General features: G+C 40.3%; 1 protein-coding gene across 17 annotated transcripts in view; it reads right to left on the bottom strand.

Annotated features, from left to right (window-relative positions):
- ADGRL2 (adhesion G protein-coupled receptor L2) overlaps positions 1 to 23,981 on the bottom strand; it is a 425,162-nt gene that overhangs the window by 59,238 nt on the left and 341,943 nt on the right. For all 17 annotated transcript variants that reach the window (XR_006414954.1, XM_044432483.1, XM_044432481.1 and 14 more), the window contains one exon: positions 7,484 to 8,284. Coding sequence is in view for 16 of the 17 variants with exons in the window: in XM_044432483.1 (XP_044288418.1) it covers positions 7,484 to 8,284 (801 nt within the window). In the remaining variant the exon portion in view is untranslated. The remainder of the gene's footprint in view (positions 1 to 7,483; positions 8,285 to 23,981) is intronic.

Below are 23,981 nucleotides of genomic sequence, written 5' to 3'. Positions count from 1 at the left end.
TGTGCCCTGATCATTCAGAATGTCTAGAGTCTAGATAGGGGTCTGAGCTTATCATGAATAGCTTCTAGTAGCTTGAATTTGCATGTCTGAGCAGACCTGGAGATGGGTTCAAGTTACTCAACTAAAGTGTCAATACAGGCAATTAGAAATATTTTAATCTCATTGTTACAGTGTGATTGACTGACATTTCTTTATCTGTTCTGTATGCGATGACCTCAGAATCTTATTGTAATTTCTGCATTCTGTCATCAATTGCCCTGTACCTCTGTGCCTATAAATGCCCTGTAATGGTATTGAAGCTTTGCAGCAGAGTTCATCTCTGCCTGCCTGGTAATGCAGCATGCATTATTGTGAGTCAACCGCGGGAACCTGGGATAGAGAATAAAGATGCGAAGGTTCATAACGATTGATCTTTCCTACGACCCCCTCTTCTCAAATTGAGATTCCAGGATTCTGACACCACCAAAACATGGCAAACCTATTTTACTATCCAGATAGTATTCAAAAGATTATCAGACCCATTTGAGAGATACTGCGAGTTCCAAATAATTGTGTCACAGTATTTCTTTTTGTTATCATAGGTCATTTATTATGGAAAATACCAGATACAAACGGGAATAGCTATTCGGCCAGGAATTGTAGGACAACCACTCATTTCAGCATCTTGCCAAGAAACAAGTATGACTGACAGTCCCAGACGTTGTTTTAGAATGTAAAATGGCAACTTTGAGTGCTGTTTCCTCTCATAATAAAACACTGATTACTTTGGGGGTCTAGCAAGTCAACTCACTCCTGTTGGATCTTCTATGCTGAGATGGCAAGGATCAAACAGACCTGTGACAGGCCACACTGTCCCAAACACCCTCTTCACAACCACAGACCATAACAACTCAAGTTCATAAAGTATGACAAGACAGTGTTCCACTCTTGCCCAGACCAGTCTTCCCCAGTGTGGTATATCCAGATGTGGCTGGATTACAACTGCCTGTAGTCCGTCAAGATTAAGAGGGCTCCATCCTTCTGAGGGCACCAAATTGGGAAAGGCTGTCCTACACTGAGCTCCAAATATCAAACTGTCCTGTATGATGAATAAGTACATTTAAGATGTCATGACCATTGTGGCTTTTTACTGTTTCAGTTAGAAATGAATCACAGATAAGGGAAAGAAACAGAGACAGTAAAAGCAGAAGAATTCTTGGGAGGAGGATTATTGGGATCTGCGGGTGGACTGGATCTGCATTAAAGATCTTTCTAAAGTAGTGTTGATGCCTGAACTGCCAATTGCATCTGGAACATATAATGGGGCCTGCCACACCCTTCTGTTTATGGAGTTCAAGGCAGACGTGGGCTTTACTGAGTCCCTGGGTCATCACATATAGAAAGTAGACTCTTTTCGGTGTAATGGTTGTAAAGGCTTGTTTTATGCATATACAGAGTGTGGGAAAACCTGGTGAACTGGTGTTTCTATTCCATGAATCAAGTAAATCAATAAATATCAAATATTAGAGGGCTGAGCCCTGGGTGTCTCTAGTTGAAATTAAGCCCTGCCTGTCATATTTTGCGGGGAAGGATCTCTGATATAATCCATCTCAGCTCTTCAGTGCTTCTCATAATTGCAAATAAATGTTTCCAGGAGAACAACAAAGAAGGAAATCAACAGCAGCTGACCATCAAGGTACTCTTGAAATTCATACGTGTCAAGGTAATCTACCATTGGAAAAGGAAAGAATTGGCAAGCCTGGGTATTAACATGCCTCTGGCTATAGCAAAATTCGAAGAAATATTGGCTAGTGCAGCAATAAAACTCATAACTCAGGTTTAGTGTTCCCCCCACATCCCACCATCTCCACAGGTGTTCCTGCCACTTTTACAAACAAAGAACAGACAGGTCCCTGCCTGGAGGAATTTACAAACTGTGACAAGTATTCACTCCTTTCTGTGTCAGACCTTCTGGAAACAACTGGATCTGACACTTTTCAGGTTTTAATTTTTTTCTTTGACACTTATTTCCTAAAGGCTTATGCTTTTTAAAAAAGGGATCTAAACCTCTTCTGTCCTTAGGCTAGAATGTATAAAAAACATATTCCTGAATGTAAATTGAATTTCACCACAAATGCAAACAAGGAGCGAGGCACTAGAATGTCTTTCAAAGGACTTGAAAAGGTTTTTTGTTTTGGGGTTTTTTTTTAAACGAGAGATGGGGTTTCCAGTTCTCTCAGAGTGGGACTCAAGTGTGACAAAATAAAGCCCAACATAAATCTTTTTGCACTCCTGAAATGGTCAAAACTTCTAATCATCTCATCATCCCTACATACTTTTCAGGTGAACATATTTTACAGAAAACTGGAAAACAGATCTTTTAGAGTAGACTGTTTTGAGGACAAGGGGTCAAAATGTCCACAAGGATTTATAAGGGTATTTTCTAGATAATGTGAGTTAAATAGAAATAAAAAATTCATGTCCTTTAAAAATGGAGACTGTTTCTCTTTTTCTAGTTGTCAATTTTAAAAGATCTTGCTTTTCTGATTTTTATTTTCCATCACAATCTTCTTGAATGCTGTGCTTTATTTCTAGCCTGATCGAATGCCACCTATACAATCCTGCTGAACTCTTTACTTACCTGCTGCAAAAGCCTATTCAAACCTGTCTATCTTCTCTGCAAGCACTTGCATGACATCTTGTGAAACCACTGTAATTTTCTTTTGATTACAATGCAGCCAGACTTCCAATGCTTTCTCAATTAACGTTTGTCAAAAGCATCACAAGCACTTGCAAAAGTGTCAAAAAGCCACTGCTGATTCAGATCTGGGGGTGTTATGGGAAGAATCTAGGGAAGTTTCCCCTTATTACTCAGTTTCTAGACACCATGTGCTTAATTAAGACATTCTTCATGACAGAAATCTGTATCAACAATAGTGCAATTAATACTCTCACAGATCCTCTTACTTTTGACAGCTTCTATCTTGTTTAAACTACCTCTGTGCCCTACAGCATAATTTCAGTAAAAAGTATCACGAAGACCTCTTTCTGAAGTCCAGCTATGAGGTTAGACTCACAAAAGCATATAATTTCATCCAGTACTCAATCTGCAGCTGTTGCTTTACCAAGACAGATTCCAGTGCCACCCATGTAGCTATTAAAATATCTGAAATCCAACTGCCTTGTCTGAAAAATGATCTGCACATTTTAATAATAGAGTGGGGGTGTCCTTTTCATCAAATTTATGATTTAGAACTAAGAGTTATGTTTGCATGTGTAAAAGTGCAGATGTCATCAACTGAAAACTCAGATTCAGTGCTATTTTTATTTACTGTGAAAAAATCAAGTGGAAAGGTCTGCACTTCTTTCCCTAAAGGTGGCACCACAAGCATCCAGACAGGCTTGGGAGTGCAGAAAAGAAGAGAGGCTTACAGGAGAATCAGTTGTTTGAAGAAGATAAGAATTGTGGTCCTCTATATTTTAACATATATACCAATACAATCAATTAGGTTGAAATTTTTTATTTAAATAAAAACATACTACAATCAATTAGGCTATGACATCCATTCTATAGCTAGAAGACATGGATGTTCTCAGACAGCATAATTTCCCCCCCAGGGGTTGGTATAAACTACCTTTGCAATGATGGTTATAATGTTGCTCAATAGCTCAAGCCAGAAAGACTCTGCTTGGATTATGAATTTCCTAGCTGCATTCTGCAATGTGTAGTGCTTAAAAGAAGACAGGAAGCAGCTTCTCATGTTGTAAGTGCAGCCATACCTTGAACAATGCACGTGGATGTGCAACCCATGCCCTTTAAACTTCCTGCTCTCTCTCTCTCCCTCTCCCGGGCTGAAATTTCTGGCTTCAGATGTGCCAGAAAAGGTCCAAAGAGATAAATGTGATACATACAGATTTTGAGATCCCTGTATAATATATCAGCAATAATGCTGCTAGGAAAATGTCACCTAAAATCAAGAAAATAAAAGACGACAAAATTAAGATCTGATGACAGGATAAGGATCTCAAAGAGAGGGAAACTGAATGCACTTAGCATGGGAATAAGCTCTGCTGAACTTAATGGGTCTTACTTCTGAGAAGCTATGAATGGGACTGCAATGTAAAACACTTCTTTTATATTTTTAAATGCTGGCAAGTAGGTTAGCAGGCATCTGTAAATTCAGAAGATAGACAGAATCCTTATCATGGAAACAAAATGAAACAGAAATGTATCAGTGAATTTAATGAAAGCAATTATCTTATAATAATTCTTAGTAGTTTATATCAGAAAACAACCCAATGGTCCAGAATGCAAAGATTTCTTCAGACGCAATGGAGAACCTGTATTCCTGTTATATCTTCCAAGCTGTACAAAATTGTTTTTATGAACTGGAAGGAAGGGCCAAACATAGTATGCAACTGCAGCTCAATGAAAAAAAAGTAAAAATTCAAAACTGGGAAAAATGAAATTTAAAACCCACTTAGCATGAACAGGCCATTCTCACACCAGAAGTATGTGATAGTTTATTGTCCAGTGATGTAAGAATACTTAGATTTCAGGGAAGGAACAACTGGATCTTCTTATGTATGCACTTATGTAACATACTGATAAAAGAATGATGAAAATGCAACTGACAAGCAATGTCCTAAGCTAAAACCTAGAATGTGGGTTCACTACTATTCCCAAATTCAAAGGGCACCTTGTGAAGCTGTGGCTATGTTGTTTTCCTGTCATCACAGAACATGCTGAATATCACATGTTAACCTTTGCAAGAGAGATTTAACAGCTGTAAGATCAAAAGATTACAAATTGCCAAAATGATGGAATGTAAGTATACAATCCTGGATAGCTACAGAACACATAACTCTATGTCATGAATGAATTTATTTATTTATTATTTATTAAAACATTTTTATGCCGCCCCATTCGCCGAAGCCTCGGGGCGGCTTACAACATAGATAAAAGACTCAGGGCTGCAAAAGGATGTACAGAGACCATGCAGAAGAACACAGTATTGCTTCAGTGCTGTGCAAATGCAAGACTCAGCCTTTTGGCAATGCTATGGCCACTGAAATGTGGAGAACTAACATAAACCAGTAACTCAAGTTATCTCTCAGGAAAAAGTGCATGTTTGAGGTCAAGAATGATATTTAGCCTTGGGAATGAAAAGAATGTTTGGGCTCAGGAGAGCACATGACATGAATATGACAAAGGACTCTTTGTTGTTGGGGTTTTTTTTTTAGCAAAAAGGGTGCAGACCATTTTTATATTAGGCAGCTATGGTACAGCCAGGTGCTGAGATGCAGAGGCATGAAAGACAGAGGGCTCATTGAGTAGGTCAATGTATCATTATTGCTTCCATCACAAGTGAAGTGGCAAAGATTGCTGAGTTTTCCATAATGGCCCCAAATTAGGCATTCCAGAGAAGAGGCCATGACTTCTGCTGTAGAGGCACTGACCCCATGGTACCATTAAGTGCTTGATGTTAGGACAACTTCCTATCCCCCACAGAAAGGTCTGAAAATACTGCTCTAATGCCTACCTGTACAAGTATGCTTTCACCCTAAGCAGCTTGCATAAACTCTGTTTAAAAGAAAACATGATCCCCAACTTTTTTTTCAGGTGGATTGTATTTCTCTTCTTAATGAATGACAGTCCAGTTTTGCATCAGGAAATATTGAGGCAACAAAAGTATATCCTTGCAATCAGTGGGCTGGATCCTTAGGGCTACTTAGGGCTTTGATTCAAATAGATCTACTCTGTTTGGCTAAGTCTGCATCCTACCCTTTATCTGGATTCAGCCCAATAGCTACATCATCTAGAACCAGTTCAGTTCTTACATGTCAACAGCACATTTACTATTCAAATGTACAAAAATCTAATTTTATATAAAGATCAATTGAGTAAAAGCATATTCAAAATGTGCACTGAAAAAGTGGGAAATAATAAAAATGGCTTACAAAGATTCACCTTTTTTACTGTTTGAATAAAAATGTGCCGAAATGTAGTTTAGCATGAGTAACCCGAAATAAAGTTAAGGTAAAGGAATTTAAATTATTAAATGAGTTCAAAGGTTGTTTACATTGTTCCCACTGATTATATTTACTGTTTCCTTAAGCATTCATGGGAAATTCTCTTTAAAATAGTTCATTTGTTCAAAAATGAAGAAATGTTTTAGGCAGTACTGTAGGTGACATTCTCACATGCATACTGTACTTCCACATCCCTACTGTGTGACTGCAAAATAACTCTGAGACTAACCTTCAGTTTTCTATAACCGAAGTGTTAAAAGTCAAGGCCTGTATGAGTGGAAGAGAAATATCCAATAATAATATAAGGGGTGGAAAAAGTCAGACTGATTGTAGTCTATAACATCATTTCATAAAGAAAAAGCAAAACAAACTAACATCATTCCTAGACTGCCTTGCCAACAAGGCATTATTCTTCAGCAAAACTAAACACACAAAACCTACAATTCCCCCACATGTCTTCTGTATTTAATACTTGCATTTCAACCATGAACATACTTACTGGAGACACTGTTCACTGAGGCAAGTTCCCAAATGTCTATAAGTTAATAGCATACATAGAAATATAGTCGAGTTTGAATACACTGCCTTGCATTTACTAGACTGAAGTACAATTCAGATACACTGCTCTACTGTAATGTAAGGTTAAAGGAAAGACTTTGAAAATGTCTAAAACCCTAACCTTACAACATCTATATCAGGAACAACTCCAACAGGGTCTTCTAAGTAGTTTTTTTTTTTTTTTCATACACTGAAATCAGATAGACGTGTCAATGGTAACATGCTTCTCATTACAAATGCATAGATTGTCTTGAATATACTAAGTAATACGGAGCTAAAATTTATCATTGGATATATTGCTTTGGGACTGCAGGTGGCGCAGTGGTTTAAACCGCTGTGCTGCTGGGCTGGTTGATCGAAAGGTATCCGGTTCGAATCTGCACAACAGGGTGAGATCCTGTTGCTCTGTCCCAGCTCCTGCCAACCTTGCAGTTTGAAAGCATGCAAATGCAAGTAGATAAAAAGGTACCACTTTGGTGGGCAGGTAACAGCATTCCTGTTTAGTTTAGTTTAAACACTTAGTTTAGTTTAAACACAACTTAGTTTAGTTTAGTTTAAACACTTAGTTTAGTTTAGTTTAGTTTAAACACTTCGGTGTTTAGTCATGCCGGCCACATGACCACGGAGACTGTCTGCGGACAAACGCTGGCTCCCTCGGCTAGGAAACGGAGATGAGCACCACCCCCTAGAGTCAGGAATGACTGGACTTAACGTCAAGGGGAAACCTTTACCTTTACCTTTATATTGCTTTGGAACAGACGGCATAGGAATAATTTAAAATCCAAATTTCCCTTTTTTTTGTTGTTGTTACTAAATGCAGACCATGTAACTGCCAGTACATGAAAGTCTAAATTCTTTAGCAAGCACTTCACATACTTATGTGGAAACAAACAAACAAAAAAAGGATTCTTACCTTGAGCAGGGTCTGGTGGGCCAAACTCTAAAGAATAGCGAAGGATGAAGTTGTTGTTCCACACATATAGTTGATTGTCTCTTGGATTGTAATCCACGGCAGCAATGTAATGGTACATGTTGGGGAAAGGAATATCTACATATTCTCCACGGCTTAACCGGGTGTTATAAATGTAATCAATTGCATTTTTGCCAGTTTCACTTTCATTGTCTTGGTATACTGATCGCACAACATAGAGAACCCCGCATATCATAAAGGCATTAGATGCTGCCCGTTTGTCATAAGTAGTTTCCCATGTTGCTTCAAAGCGCAGAGTATAAGGATTCAGTTGGCTAATAACTATCATTCCATTGTTTTGTTCTGTAGCATAAATCACCCATAAGCCATTTTCGTCAACTGCCAAATCAATATCAGTCTTTCCCCCCCATCTATAAGGGGAAGTGTCATGGTAGTTGGCATAATTTATAATAGCCTCTCCACTCTTTATTCTAGTCCTTAAGTCGAACTTTACAATGTTCCTGGTTCTTTCCTTGTTAAAGAAGACTGCACCATCATATACCACAAATCCAGTACCATCCACTCGATTTGGAAGTTTATATGTTGTCTGCTGGCGCCCATTTTGGAAGTCCTCTAAAGATGCGTATTCTATCAAGGTGTCAGTGCGGTATGGAGTCCATGGCATGAAGTATATTTTATCTGCAGCCTGAAGAGGATCTTTGCACCAGGCACCTGCCTTTTGCTCAGCTTCATATAAATTTGGGGAATCCACAACAGCTTTCAACGTCCCAGGGCAAACAAAAACTAGCAGTCACAGGAAGAAGCAAGACAAGAAAATTAACATTCTCATACTACCCAATCAAGTCTAGGTAAAGATCATAAGTAACTATAAAGAAGAAAGTGTCCTTGTAAACCTTTATGTAATTAATGCTTGTATCACTCTTTGTCATCCAGGGTTCTTAAAGTTACCATAGTAACCAGTTTGTGAAGTGTTTTCCTTAGTATCACCAAAGGTTCTATGGCATATCAACATATCTGGAAATATAGAACTATGCTTGCATTAATAATGAATACAACATTCATACTCCAGACGTTTTAACTGTTCGACAGTTAATTCATTTGTGTTTTTATGTCATAAACTTTAAAGAAACTGTAAGGCTGAAAATAAAAGGTGCCTTGACATACAACAAAATTTAAATTAAAACATTATATATAGAGAGATCTTTATTAGGAGCAACAGAAAATAAAGGACAACCAAAGCAATGGATGAAAGAGACCAGGAACCCCTGTAATTATGGCATGCTATGGAGAGGGTTCTGGAAGCCAAGCAACATGATATTTTATTAACAAGTAGTCATGGGTGAGAAAAAGACAGGGAAAGAGAAAGAAAGGGAAGAAGAAAGCAAAGGGAGTCTCCGTCCCAGAGCAGGTACGTTAGAAACTAACTCCCACCACCTGCTTTAAGTAGCCGAGTCAGTTTAGCAGCCAAGTCAGTTCACTGCAAAGTCGACTTCTTTATGAGGGGTACTTATGAGATCCTGCTGATTATAGTAATATCAGAGTGTTGTGGGGAGGGGGAGGGGAGGAGGTTAACATCCATAAGGCACATAACAAGGAGCTGGGGGATTTGGACTATATACGTTATTTACCTTTTTGCTCCACTTCTATTTCAAGCATCGGAAGAAAAATGGAAAAAAAAGTGCAAGGAAAAAAAAAGAAGATTAACACAAATTGACTATTAGGCGAAGATTAAATTAGTCAACAGATGTTAAACACAGGAAGAATAAGAACTGCACTACACTGGATAGAGAGAAACAGACAACAGGAAACCCTAGCAGGAGAAAGATTCTACAGTTACATAAGTGAACATGGATCAATCATTTTAGTAGGTTAAAGAGGCAACACAGAAAATGCTGGGATGCAGTTTCACTTAGTCAACCTGAATAAATAATGAAAGACTTGACTAATGCATGATATACATATCCTTGCCTCTTCCAAGCAAGACCTTGTCAAAACCATCTATAAAGAACCTTCTATTAATATGCTGTGCTTATATGTATGTGTTATATATTTCATTTTTTTAAAAAAATGGTTGAAAAGAAAAGTCAACGCCCTTACAAAGTCGTTTATGCTGCTCACGTCTTAACCTTCATACCATGTAAGTTGCAAAGATGTGCATTTGTTCATATATTGTGATGGTTCCAAATTAGGCTCTATACACCAGCAGTTTGTCTTGCAGTTTTAGGACCAATTGTGTGAAACACTGAAGTGCTAATGAGTTATTAGCTCTTAAATGTTAAGTATTTAACTCTGACAGTCAGTCTATTTTATTTTAAATTGTATGGCCAATCCACCTCATACTGAATCAAAAGTAAAATCAGTAACATATAGACATTACCAGACAATGGTTCTAGCAGCCATGGTCTCCTCTGTTTATAAACTGAAAACATGTACTAAATTAAATTTGATGCCAAAATTCTTCCAGTGCTACCCCTGAGTCTTGCCTTCCTGTACATATACTTCATCTACCAGACATGCTTCCTTCATATGCAGCTCATTACAACTAAATGTATGTCTCATTTCAAACCGAAGTATACTGGGATTGTAGAAGTTCAGTTTGAAGCTAGCCTAATAGCATCCTATTTTCCTTGGACTCAGTGTTCTTGTTCTTCCAAATACTTAGTGGAAGAAAATTGGGATGGAAGAGACCAAGGTAAACATGTTCAGAGCCTAACTTGTAAATGTTCACAATATAGAAGAGTGTGCAATGACTTTACTTCTTACATAGTGGAGAAGTGAAACCATGTCATTGAATATCCATCCTTTTTAGAGCATTTGTGAATTTGTGAGAGCTTTTATTCTTCTGTTAAAAGCTTCTTGACTCTAGAACTATTTTTAAAAGGGGAGAAAATTCTACTTAATTAAACAAAGCAGCTCCTTTGTGCAACACATTACAATCATCCTTGTCTGTGCTCCTCAGCTTGCTTGTTAGATGTACAGTTGTCCCTTGCCACATGCAAGCCCATTCACACATTGTATCAGACCCCAACAGATCAGCCTATTGCAATACAACTGGGCCACAAGCACAAAAGCAGAACTGAAAGTGCATGCAGAGCAGACAACTCAAGCATTTGGAAGATGTTGTGCAAAGCATTGCTCCATTTCACAAATAAGGGATACTGAGATTGAAAGTGTAGTCCAAAAGCCATAGCAGGGAACTTCATGCCCTTATAGATGAATTTCTCTCTCCCTTTTCTTAAGCCTATGCTATGGATTTCCTTTATTTTTGCAAAGGCATGTTTGGCTATAGGGACAAAGATCACTCTTCTTACACGAGAAGACCACTTCTTTTTGACTTGACTGCTGCCAAATTACAGGAAGCAACTGTTGCGGGCAAGTCTCTCCCTCTTTCTCTCTCCAGCAGGCTCAGATAAAACTTAAAAAGCAGAAACTTAATAACAAAAACTTAAGAAGCAGAAACGGAATAAGAAAAAACTTTAAAAGCAGAAATAAGAAACTTACTATAACTTTAAAACTTTACAGGTTGCAGTCCAGTATAGATCAAAGTATTCTCCTTGAGATGTGGGAGAAGCATCTGCCCATGCAAAGAACTGAATAAAAACTGAAATTTCCCATCCTTCCCATCTTTCTGAAAAGATTCTGTCAGAATAGTTCCTGCTGCTCTGGGGCTAGATGGTGAGAATGCCAGACCTTTGAAATGGGTCTGCTTGCTTTGTCTGTTGTCTCCTGACTGGGTCAAGGAATGCTTTCTCCATTGTTTTCTCCCACAGTTGTGAAATGTCTTCTGCCAAGGTGGGCTGGTTCTCACTCTTTGCTTGGGAATCTTCACTAGCTGACCCTGAAGCTGCTATGTTCTCTACCCTGCTCCTCCACTCCTCCTCAGAACTGGAGGAAGGCAGCAGTGTGAGAGAGCAGGGCCCCCTTTCCACAATAACCTTTGGGAAGGAAAGAAATGCATTTTCTCTTCCAGATAAATGAGAAAACAGATGGAAGTATGAGCTCGCCATGTAACTCTGGGTGAAGGTATCCTTTCAGTCTCTGCCAGACCAAACTCTTCCCTTGTTCCCCTCCTCCCCACTTCATCTAGTCTGAATGACAAAGTGGAACCTCTCCTTTGAAGGAATGGAACTGACAATGAAATTCAGGATGGAGCAGAAAACAAAACACAACACAAAACCTTCTCTTTTATGTCTGTGGGGGAGTCACTCATCTGAGAGGGGATGTCTTCCACATGCAATTGCTGGCTACATAGCACGGAATGGAAGAAATTTTATTGTTGAATAGCTGTTCAGTAACTCTAGGGTGGGAACTCCTCTCATTATGCAGGAATAAGCACTTTCCCCCACCCCTCACTCCAGTTGAAACAAAGAGATGCAAGGTGGCCATGGGGGAGGGCCCCCCTCACACAAACACACAGTGTCTAGTACCATATGACCATGCAACATGACTTTTAAGCACTGAAAGTAGTGACAACTGTATTTCCCACATATTACATGACTGCCAGCATGTCCCATTAACCCACTCTGCTTCAGTGGTTAACATATGATGTGGGTCACAATTTCCTCCATACCTCGCTTCCTAATGATTAGAATGGAAACGGAGATATCATACCTTTAGAAATATACAATCAATTTTACCAAACTAGCAAAAGGTGCTCTCTCTGCCGTAATAATCTTTAACTGTTTGACATTATCTAAAGTGCTCTGACATTATCTACAATGTGGAAAAAAAGGGGAGTAGGGTTTGGGAGTGAGAGAGAGAGAATTTCTGTGGAAGGGGAACAAAAAATTGTCATCATCCATCACAGCAAAAATTTAAACTGGGGGACACCCATCCTTTATTGGATTTCTGTGAAATTTGGCCAATTTATATCCTTCATAAAGTAGATTGCTTCTTGTCAAAGTTCACAGTAAAAGAGCAAAGCATACTGATTTTGTGACAAATACAATTTTCCAGGATTATAATGGTGGCATGCGGGAAAAAAACCAAGTTGCCTTAACCATGGAACTGATGCTGGATATCTGACACACACACACACACACACACACACACACACACACAGAGAGAGAGAGAGAGAGAGAGAGAGAGAGAGAGAGAGAGATCTTCACTACCATCATTTAATGTTGTGTTACTTTCCCTCCCTCTCCTTATAAAAGAGTTGGTACATTTGCATTATTTTTTCTTGGTGTTGTGCACTCTTGAGAAACACAGTAACTTTTCAGTCTTGAACAGAAACTACTGTCTAAAGGAAATAAGCACAAACCTTTAAAAGGAAGAAACAAAGTAAGAAATGACAAGAAGAAGGACAAAACCAAAACCCAACCAAGTTAAACCAAGTTAGGCATTCTTCAGCATCAAATAAGCCGAACCAGGAACCTAGTGTATAAAGCAAATCTTACCAAATATTCAGCAGAGGTATCAAAACTTTTTTTCATTCTGATTTTTAAGTGTGAAAAATGTGCTTAGCTACCACACTTCATTCATTTCAAGGAAAGGATATACAAAGTATATGAAGGTTAATTCCAACCATCTTTTCTGGCCAGCACCTTTCCTTGGGAGTTTTCTCATCATTAATTTCATTAAATAAATAGATTTGTATAAATGCGCCTAATTCTAGTCTCTTCATTGAAAATAGTAGCAAAGGCCACACATACGTCAAATTACCTACAGGAACCTAGATTGGAGCAAGAATGCATATGCTGCCTGGTGAGCATCTGAAAGGTTCAGCCCTAGATTTTGTAAAAGACCAGAGTCCTCCATTGAGTGGAACACTGTCTCAATTTGGCCTAATGGGATTACGAAGAAGGCCAGCAGGATTATAGCTTCATTGAGGTGGAAGGTGGAGACCCTCCTTGGGTAGGAATGAAGGATTGGGTCAGAGGAATACCTCCTTGTCCTTGTGAAAGCTGTTATGGGGGATTGGACTGGAGAGCAGTCAGGTTGCTTGCATGGTGGGCCAACATGACCACAAAGAAGGTGGACTTCCACAATAGAAGTCACAAGTCTATGTAGCCATAGGCTCAAAGCACTTCTTTGGGAATATTTAAAGGAATGTGGACAGGTTCCAGGCCAGTGCAAGTGGATGGATTGGAAGAGCTAGGTTTCTGAGGCCCCTGAGGAATTGCTGACAAAGGTGTGAGAAAAGGTGGAGTAGTCTTGTATCAGGGTGTGAAAGGCAGAGATGCTGGCTGCAAACACTTGGATGGAAATGGTCTTAAGACCCTGGCAGAAGAGGGAGTTGAGGAACAGGAGGATTTATTGTATGGAGCAGTTACTGGGCTTGAAGCCATGTTGCATGGCAAAAAGGGTGAAGGTTTTCCACTTTGCTTGGTAGGAGCACTTCAGTGGTCAGATTCAGAGCTGCTTCTAGCACAAGGAGATCTTCAGGCAAGTACCCTAAGTAGTCTAGCGGGGTCATCCTCCATGCTGTCAGGTAAATTGTGTGGCTCTCTGGATGCAGGACATTCCCTTAGTCCCGGGAGATGACATGGGTTCAAGAGGTACAGGAAGGACTGGTTAGATAGGTCTAGGATGTGGGGGCACCAGGGCCACCAAGGAGTCATGAGGACACAGTGGGTTTGCTCCAGAAGGATCTTCGCCAGGACCTTTGTGAGTTAGGGGAACGGTGGGAAGAGGTTGGCCAGGGTCCTATTCCATTCATGCAGGAAGGCATCCCCCATACAGTCTGGGTCCGAGCCTGCTCAGAAGATGCTGCATGCTGTGTTATCTCTCACTGGAAGCACGTCTATTCACAAGTGGTCCCATTCTGTCCATAGCATTCATGATATTCCATGGGTGTGCAGCTGAAATAATCAGCCAGCATATTGCCAGTACCACCAACATGGATTGCCATAAGAGTGGTCCCTCTGGTGGCACACCAGGTCCAGATCTTTGCAGCCACGTGTGCTAGGGGAACTGACCTGGTACCACCCTGCTTGTTTATGTAACAGATCACTGTCATATTGTTCTGTACATGGTGGTCTGGAACACATGGTAATCTGGAACAATCTGCACAAAGTGGTCTGGAACAAAGTTCTGAAATGCAAGGAAGACCTTTTGCACTGCCAACCATTCCAGGTGGTTGATGGGTGGAGAGCCACCTGACTTGGATTGTTGAGGGATCATAGTGGGCTTCCCATCCAGAGTTTCTGTTTTAATAACCATGCTTGGATCTGGGGGGAGTGAAGGTCGATGGTGCTGCTGTTGTGATCGTCAGTCCACCACTGAACATCTTGCTGGATGTGGCCAAGTATCCTTCACTTGGTTCCTGACCACTAAGTCCTTGGGTCAAATATGCTGAGGAACCAGAACTAGAAGGGATGCATGTGCGAGCAGGCCAGTGGGAAGATAGTGACTGCTATGAAACCGAGCACCCTCTGTCCTCAAGTGGCAGTTGTGTTCCAGTTCTGTATCAGGGTGAATGTTTCCTGTATGAGGGTGGATGATCTATCTTCTGGGAGAAAGGCCCATGCAGTCCAAGCACTTTCCATTGAAAAGGATCAACTGGGAAGGAGAGAGAGGAGGTTTATCCATAATTATATAAAGTTCCAGCTAGGACAGTAAGTTGCATGTGGCAGAGGTGGTTTGGGTGGAACCCTTCCTCGAGTGGCCAGTAATCAATTAGTTGTCTAGGTAAATGTAGACCTGAACTCCTTTGTAGGCAGAGGTGGGCACAGCCCACCACCTGCATTTTGTGAATACTACTGGTACTCCTGTGAGACCAAAAGGGAGGACAATGAATTGAAATGCTTCTTCCCCAGCTTGGAAGAGGAAGTGTCTGTAGGACTCCTCAACTGCAATATGGAAATAGGCATCTTTCAAGTCCACCAAGATGAACCACTTCCACACTGGTAGCAATGGCAGGGCATTTTGGTATGACCATCTGGAAGCATCTTGTGTCTTATGAAGCAATTGATGCCCCAGAAAGTCCAGGATGGCCACAGTCCTCCATCCTTCTTCAGTACTGTGAGGTATCTGGCTTGGTCTGGGCCCTGACAGCCTTAGCATCTGTGTGTACATCTGTGCCTCCAGATGGAGGAGACCTGGCCCCTAGACTGGAATGGGTAAGAGGGACTTCCATGGAGTGCAGTGCTTGGGTGGCAGTGGCTGGTTCAGGCCCATCCTTCTGGTGTTGGCTATGACCTTCAGGACAAAATCCATCTGGTTGTCTATGGCTGCAGTGAACAAGCTAATCCAGAGGACCAAAGCCCGGCATACCACAGGAGACCTATCACTCTAGTCATGTTTCTTGCATTGCATGCCACCTGATATTTATTTATTTAAAGCTTTTGTATGCCGCCCTATTATACAAGATCTCAGGATGGCTTACAATATTTAAAAGAACAATTAAAACATCAATTTCAATAAATAATAGAACAGAACAGAACAATAAATCACAAAACAAACAGAGCGACTGAAGGTTAAAAGCTGTTAAATTTTAAAATACTGTTTAAATAAAAAGGTTTTGGCATGGTGCTGAAAAGAGCTTGGTGTCAGGCATCCCTCTCTGGGAAGTACATTCCAGAGCCTGGGCACCACAGCAGAGAAGGCCCTACTCTGATGACTTTTTACCCCTCTTAGAAAGGGTTCCCGAAGCAGGGCTTCTCCCGTACATCTTAAGGGGCATTTAGGCATGTAAGGAAGGAGACGTTCCTTCAGGTATCCTGGAATATCTGGCTGCGTGGATTTCCTGATGGGCAAGACAGACAGCTTCAGACCAGTCATCAGTTAGGTCCTGCAATTCCCTCAGGAAGGACTCACATAGGGACACAATCCTGTCCCACAGCATCAGATGGTATCTGGCCATAGTGGCCTGGTAATTTGCCATCTTAATGGCTAGCACAGTGGAAAAGTAAAAATGCCATCCCACTGCATCTAAGTGATGGCTCTCTTAGCAGCTGGCGTGGAGTGCTCCCTCTGAGATGGCCCTTGCGCAGACTTCACAATGATGGAGTTCAGGCGGAGGCACTGAAACAGGATTGTCACATTGCATTCCTGCACCTGTACATGTTCTCAAGTCTTTTAGGCACTGGGGCTATAGATGCACGGAACTTGCATTCCTTTCTTTCTTAACAAGTCCAAAAGTGTTAGTAAGTTACCAGGCCCATTGTCTGGGTATAGACCACCTTGAACACTGGGTCCTCGGCCCTCCCCAGTTCTTGCTCCTGGTTAAGACCCAGGCTGTGGGTCATCTTCAGGACCTGACCAGAGAACACTCCTAGGTCTTCTGATGGTGAGGGCTCGTCATACAGGGCCTCTGCTGTATCCAGCAACAATTCAGAGGGCTGGTCTGGTGAAACAGACTCTGGGTCTGATGCCAATTGTTGGAGTCCAACACTCAGGATTGTGGCCTGGACATTGATGGTCATGGGTACAGTGTGGGAGCTTGCAGCTTGGTCTGCAGGCAGAGATCACTGGGTCCCGGCTTCTCATATGGACCTGGATGTAGATGGTCTTGATTTGGGTCTGGATGCTTCACAGAGCACTGGAGGTCTATTGTTGCATGCCAGGCTCCAACGCAGTTGATCCAAGTACTGAAGGTCGAAGGAGGCCCCGTGCTCTCTCTGTAGAACACTGCAACATAGTCCCTTCTGTGTGAGCATGTTGACCATTCAGGTCTAAAATCGCAGTCAGCAATGAGAGAATGGGATCGGAACCTATGCCTGTTGGAGTCAATGGAGCAGGCCATACCCAGGATCACTGAGGGAGGGGAGGCATGTCTCGGTCCTGCTGCCTCGGTGAGGATTCTCATAACTTTCCCTCCAAAAGGATGAGCTCAGAGTTGCCAGCCACATTGGTGGTGAGATCTTCTGGGCCATCCTCAGTGCCAGTGAGGAGAGCCAATTGGCATCAGGCTCTGGCACCATGTTTCCCACCATCTTTGTGAACAGTAGGGGATGTCTTATAATGGTGTTTCTTCATATGTTTCCCACCATCTTTGTTTTTGGTTGGATTGGCCATTTTTGAGGCCTTTGTCTTTTTTGCCACCTTCTAAGTGCCTCTTTTGTGAAGCAAGCGTGGAAGGCCCTGCTGCTGGTGCTGGCCTGGAGGATGATGGAGCCCCAGATGTTGATGGTTGCTCTGATGGTTGAGAGGTGCTATTTCCATGGAGGACCCTGGTTCAGAGTTCTGTCTTGAGGCAGTTGGCTCTATGCTTCCTTGCCTGTTTAGTGAAGGCTAGGCAGTGGTAGCAGGCAGAAGAGACACAGCAAGTGCTCATCAGTTAAGGGCAGTTTGCTGCCACACCTTGAACAATTTCTGAATGGTGCTTTGGGTGCCATTCACAGGGAACAGGAAGATGAAACAAAGAAGGCTAAGGAATGTGAAGCATAGGACAGTGAGGACAATAATATAGTGGTAATATAGTGGAGAAGAAGGTAGAGGTATGTGCTTTAATTTTTTTTAAAAGGCTTAAAGAGGAGTCTGGAAGGAAAAGGGAGTAAGACTTAGATTAAAAGAGAGAGGACTCATGCAGGAAAAGGTAAGGGGAGTGCTACAGACAGCAGAGGAAGAACTTCCCGATACACCCATGGTGGTGGTCAAAGAAACTCTAAGGACCAGGTGGGAGTACCTCCCTTATTCCAGGGGATGCCCAGGGGAGAGGCTCCTACCACATACTAATTAGCTCTGGAGACAATATGTGTGGTGCACAGAGACCATGAAGAAGAAGTTATTTGTACCTAACATTTACTGCACATTGCCCACTTTTCCTAGAGTTGATTTATCTCTGGTGCAGTGAGCAATTCCACATCAATTCAGTACTCAAGTGCACAGAGTATGTTCAAGTAACTTGAACAGATTTTAAAGGTTTTAATTCAGTTCTAATAACTCTCTGATGATACTACATGTTAAACTATTTCATATTAAAATAAAATGATATTGTACCTGTTTAGAATAAACAAAAGTAGAACAATGGCATAACGTCAAGGATACCAAAAAGTATTAGTGCCATGTCTGTTGTGGGTACACTGTATACAGCTATACATTTTTCAGGGAGAGATAGGTTTGCTAAAGTAAACAAAAGCTGCAAAGTCCAATCAGAACAGCTAGAGAATAAAACACTTCTGTGTATTTTCCACTGAATTCCTGGGTCCAAGCAAGGCTTAAAATAAAATGTCATGCACAGATGTAGGAAGTGGTGCTTCTGATGGGCTTATTAATCCTAAAAGGACCGACTTAGGTTATTCGAAGTATCAACATATATTGTGCAGTGTAACTGAGAGAAATGTCAAGTGGGGTGCTCTCAATTTCTCTGTAATTTAATCAACAACACTCTTATTCAAGGACAAAGCAATGCATTTTAAGCTTGTTTTAGAATTCTGATTTTAACAGCAATTCAACTGAAGCATCTCTCTTGCTGGAAGGGGTATTTTTTGTAGGGGGCAGGTGAACCACTGGCAGTAGAAATGTTTTTTTTTTTTTTAAACAGAGTAAGCGAGTCATTAAGTACGTATTTTAAAGGGCTATTACAAAGCAGGAAGCAGAATCAGTAAAAAAGTACAGCCCAGTATAGCTGTGAGTTTTGTTGATTTTTATTGCATTCCTGTTATATGTCATATCTGAACAGCAAACTACTTATATGAACACTGAATGGTTACTATAGTAAACGTAACCAATCTTCCCCAAATTCCTCTTTTTACTTCATAATTCATATGAAGGTTAAATACCTGCTAACTTCTTAGCTTTGGACAATTACGAATTCTCAAATAATAACAACTGTGTGCTGTGTAGTAGACTATCCTGCTTTGTGCATACAAAACAGGGAACTCAAAAGGCAGGGAAACATAAGGAGCACAGAAGAAAGCTCAGAGCAAGTGTGGCAGTTGTACTGTGGCTTCCAAACTGAGGGTCTCATCCTATGAAAGATTTAGGTTGCAATCCTACACACCAGGATAGTCAATTCAGTGTCTCAAGATGTTTTGGAGTGTAACTCCCACAATCCCTGGCTATTGGCCATGCTTACTGCAGCTGATGGAAGCAGAGTCTAAACTACCCAAAAGGAACCAGGATGTCTACTCCTCCTGATCTTACCTAGGAGTATCTTCTATTGAACTTAGTGGAGCTTTCTGAGATGTCTTGTAACTGGTTCACATCATGCATGCTTCAAGACTGATTCACACACTTTTTAGTTTCACTATGTTTATACAGGTGTTTCTTCTGAAGAAACTGTTAAGTACAGTGGGGTAAAAACTACTTCTCTGAGCTAATCTCCATTTCAGTTTAATGAATGTTTGGGGTGTAAGCCTCTTCATGTTTTAGGTTCTTTCCACAGATAGCACAAACTTAAATATGACATGAAGAGTGACATAAGATGAAGAAATATCGAGAAAACAATCCAAAGTGCATATCTATGCCTTTTTTCCCTGGTCATTTCTTCATCTCGATCTGAAGGACATATATCTATACCCCAAAATAATATGGGGAGCAACACTGAATTTACAGCAAGGGGATGTAACCTGGGCTAATTTCAGGCATTTTTTCTAGGCTACCATTTACTAAACTTGGACAAAAGAAAAAGTTTGCCTTGTTCACTCACCCAACCCTAGGATTGTATTCCTCAACAAAGGTTATTAATAAGTAATCTTGAACTTGTTTTAAGAACAAAATTCTTCTTCTTCTCCTTCATATATATTTCACTGTACATCTAGGTTGCACAGTAGATTATAAATCAAGGTAAATAAAATTCAGACCTATACTTAGACAAGAAAAAGTGGTATTACTCCCACTGAGCACTGTTCAGCCAACATGGCTCAATGGGAATAGTGAGAGCCATAGCATTTCTTCCTGTCTAAACATGCATAGGATTGCACCCTAAATAAATGTTATAGCTTCTTGCTTCTTGAGGATTCAGTAGTCATTAAGACAATGCTTTTTCCTGATTTCTAAAGTGACCAGCCGCTAACCTTATTCCTTTCATAGGTTAGGGGTTTCTTAGCAACTTTGGGTTCCTGTTCATACACCCTTTTTAGCATTGATGTTTGGCTTAAGATGGCATCATGGGGAGCGGGGGGGGGGGGGGGAGAACTTGCTCATACCTCAAAGACCCCTTAAGCTGAAAGTGACAGAAAATGAAATTGCTGCTTGAGCAGACGTGGGAGTACACATCTTAAACAAAGATGTTTATCTGCCAAAAGGTCAAGTGTGGGTCAGCAATAAAAACTAGGACCGCAGTTTAGAAACTGTGCAGTCAGCCCCCTTCATGCTCACTAATCATGCTCAAAATAAAAGTAATTGACAGTGCATTGTATCACAGCTGTACTAGCAGAGAAGGAGCACCGAAGGAGATGAGTACTGCCTGATAAGGATGGTCTCGTCTCTCCATGGCCTTGAACCTGAAATACATGATGGATTGTAAGTGCATTAACTTCAGCACAGGGGAGTATAACATTGCACCATACGGCACTTCGGTGCAAGTAAATAGGATGCACAATCTTAAGTGCAGCATTTTACAGGCTTCCAGCAGAAGTGAGATGCAAGTTTCAGATATTTCAGATACTGGTGGGGGCAGGCAATGATTGCTGCAAATCCAGACCATTCAAGGTGTGTATTGACAATTGCACAACCCAATTACAGAAAGAATATAACCCTTTTAAACACACGCACACAAAACATAATTTGGCTTTACTGAGAGAATCAAGCTGTATGTTTGATATGGAAAAGTAGGTTGATATGGTAAATAGAGAGATAAGAAAATAAGCTTGCTGAAACATTTTGAATGACTATAGGAAATCAGAGGATGTATATATGACAAATGTGTACCTATTTTTACTATTCATGCTGAATTTTTGGCAGTCAATCTAAATTCTTTACCTCTTTATAAATCCTGAAAATACACGTCTGATGTATATTACCTAGTGCTTCCTCCCCTCATACCATTCTCAAAGGTTAAAATGCCTCTCCTAAGGCTTAGTTGCTGGCAACAAGAGCTTTCCACTAAAATATGCTCACAGTTTTGGTATTTTGGCCCAATCATTTTTGCCTTTGTCCCATTTAGCACTGGCAGCTGGCTTTGAGAGCTTCTCTGAAATTTAATTTAGTTCTCAGACTAAGTGGTTCAACATCCCTATCATATTATGGTTTAATATATGTAAAAACTGAAAATACACATGCTTATAAATTATTGGTATACTTTAGTTTGATAGCACATTCAAATGTCCCAGGTTAAATAATGTGTGTGCACAAGAGAAGTTATGGGTTTCATCAAAGCTCTCCAATTATCCAGTACCTTCAAAGACGAGGTTGCGGTACAGATCACAAGCAAAACCCAGGCTTGACTTGCTACAGACTAAAGTGGTATTCCTATCTTTAGTTTTTACATGGCTGATTCCCCATCCCACAAATCCAGACTCTGCTTTTTAACTTTTATAATATTGAGATGGAGATGAAGACCATGATGTAAAGAAAGCAGAATTTTCACCCTGCTGTGGTTGCAGTCTGAACAGGTTGTTTCTACATTTGCTGTCTACAAGGGGAGGAAAGCTCGCACTGGCTGCAAAATAATAATTTGATACACACTTGGTTAAAGATATGAATAACACGATATTTAGTTTGGCCCAAAGATTATAACTAAATGAATCCTTAAAATGTACAACAGAGATGTGCCAGAGCAAGTATGTCTTACTATATTATTCTGATAGACTTCTAGAGTAGTTTTAAAGGTTACCAATTGAAATTGTAAGCTGAGGACTTGATGGATTGTTGAAAGCACTGTAATCTTGGACCTGGTTATGTATGCTTAACTGATTTTAATTCAGCAGATGCTTCAGCACATGCACTTGAATGCAGGACTACAACCAAATTTGCCTCTTTAAATGAAGTGTATGTTACACAGCAAGCACCATCATTATATTTTTAACAATATGCAATAGCAAAGCATAACAAGAAAAGTCAATTATTGATGAAATCCACATCAAACCAAATCTAATTATATTTATCCAAATTATCATTTGATACATGAATCAGAAAAGAACCTGATTCATTTCAGTCCTGCACAAAGCAACTGAGAAGAGTATTATAATGAAAAGAAAAGTAACAATACACACACGGAGACAGATATAGATATGGAGTAAAACAACTACATGTTAAATGTTCTGCATAGGCAGTGCCGTGCAGAGTATCCTTCTGTTAACTGTAAAAGAAATACTTTTTTTTGTTCTCCTGAGGACAGGAAACCCAATCAGCAGGGCATATCCACACTTGTCTCCCTAAAACAGCATGGGAAGTGATCTGAAATCTGAAAATAACATTTGTTTTTAAACTACTGCCTCATCCTATAGAATCTGACCAAAGAAATATAAACATCTTGGCATTGGGATGGTGTTACAGCTTGAAATTACATTCACTGTCTCTTTCTAGGATGTTAGGAATAGAAATAATGATCTTAATGTAAAGATGACTTTGTGATATAAAACTTTTTTGTTACATAAAGATAATATATCCCTCTTCAAAGAGCCACAAGAAGAATGGTCACAAAGAGCAACCAATGGTAAGACAGGTGAAAAGATGCTAAAGTTCAGCATATACAGTAAGCTTCCAATCTACAGTGGCACAGCAAAGTAACACCACAGCAAGCATCCATTTCACAATGAAATACAGAAATACCCAGCAATAATAAAAAGAAAAGGTGTTCTGTGTTAGGCTTTTAACTGATGCCCAGCAAAGCCAATACAATGATTCAGTATTGAATATTGCTTACACAGAAATAGATTTTTTCCTTTAAAAAAGTAGTTTTTTAAAAAGAAAAAGTAGAGTTTGAATATAAGTTTTGAAAAACTGCATAAATACCACTGATCTTTAATTACTGTATTTCACAGAATCTGTGTGTTCCCCACACATTCCATGCTGTAGGGGAAGGGGATTACGTTTGAAGAACTGCTGTATACTGAAAACATCAATGCCACATTTATAATAAATTGATGCACCACTGATGCATTGCTGAAGTATACTGTCACAGGCAATGCCCTTCCTCTAATGGAAGAAACAGAGGCAACACTTGAATTTACTTGGAACAGCAGCATTATGAGGGAGGAAAAACGGCTTTTCAGAAATTGGATGAATCAACTCTTCAGATTTAAGGCAGGCACTGCAAGTCTTGTGGACTACCTCAGGTCTGCCGAGGCTCTTGTATTCTGTTGCTGAACAGAGACTCATCCCCTGGTTGGTAGGGCTGTGGAGTATGTACGTCAAGGAAACAGACATACATAAATGCTAGCGATCCCTGAATAAAGTATTACCAAACAAAAGTATTTTCAAATAATAGTATTCCACTGATCGAAAGAATGTATCTGAAAACCTTGTGGAAGTACTTAGGAACAAATGTCAAAGTGAAAAACAAAATAATGAAAACAAACCTTTATAAGAAACAACTTTTAAAAATTGGGGAAATCATTCCTAGATACGTTCATGAAATTTTCCATCCATGAACCAAAGCTACCACAGCAGATAGCCTTTTCAAACAGCTTAAGATTAAAATGCAAGTCAA

The sequence above is a fragment of the Varanus komodoensis genome, unplaced genomic scaffold, assembly GCF_004798865.1.
Source record: "Varanus komodoensis strain SLA01 unplaced genomic scaffold, ASM479886v1 scaffold24, whole genome shotgun sequence".
Lineage (NCBI taxonomy): Eukaryota > Metazoa > Chordata > Lepidosauria > Squamata > Varanidae > Varanus > Varanus komodoensis.
Note: the sequence above shows the minus strand (reverse complement) of the source record. Positions and strands in the feature narration are given on the sequence as shown.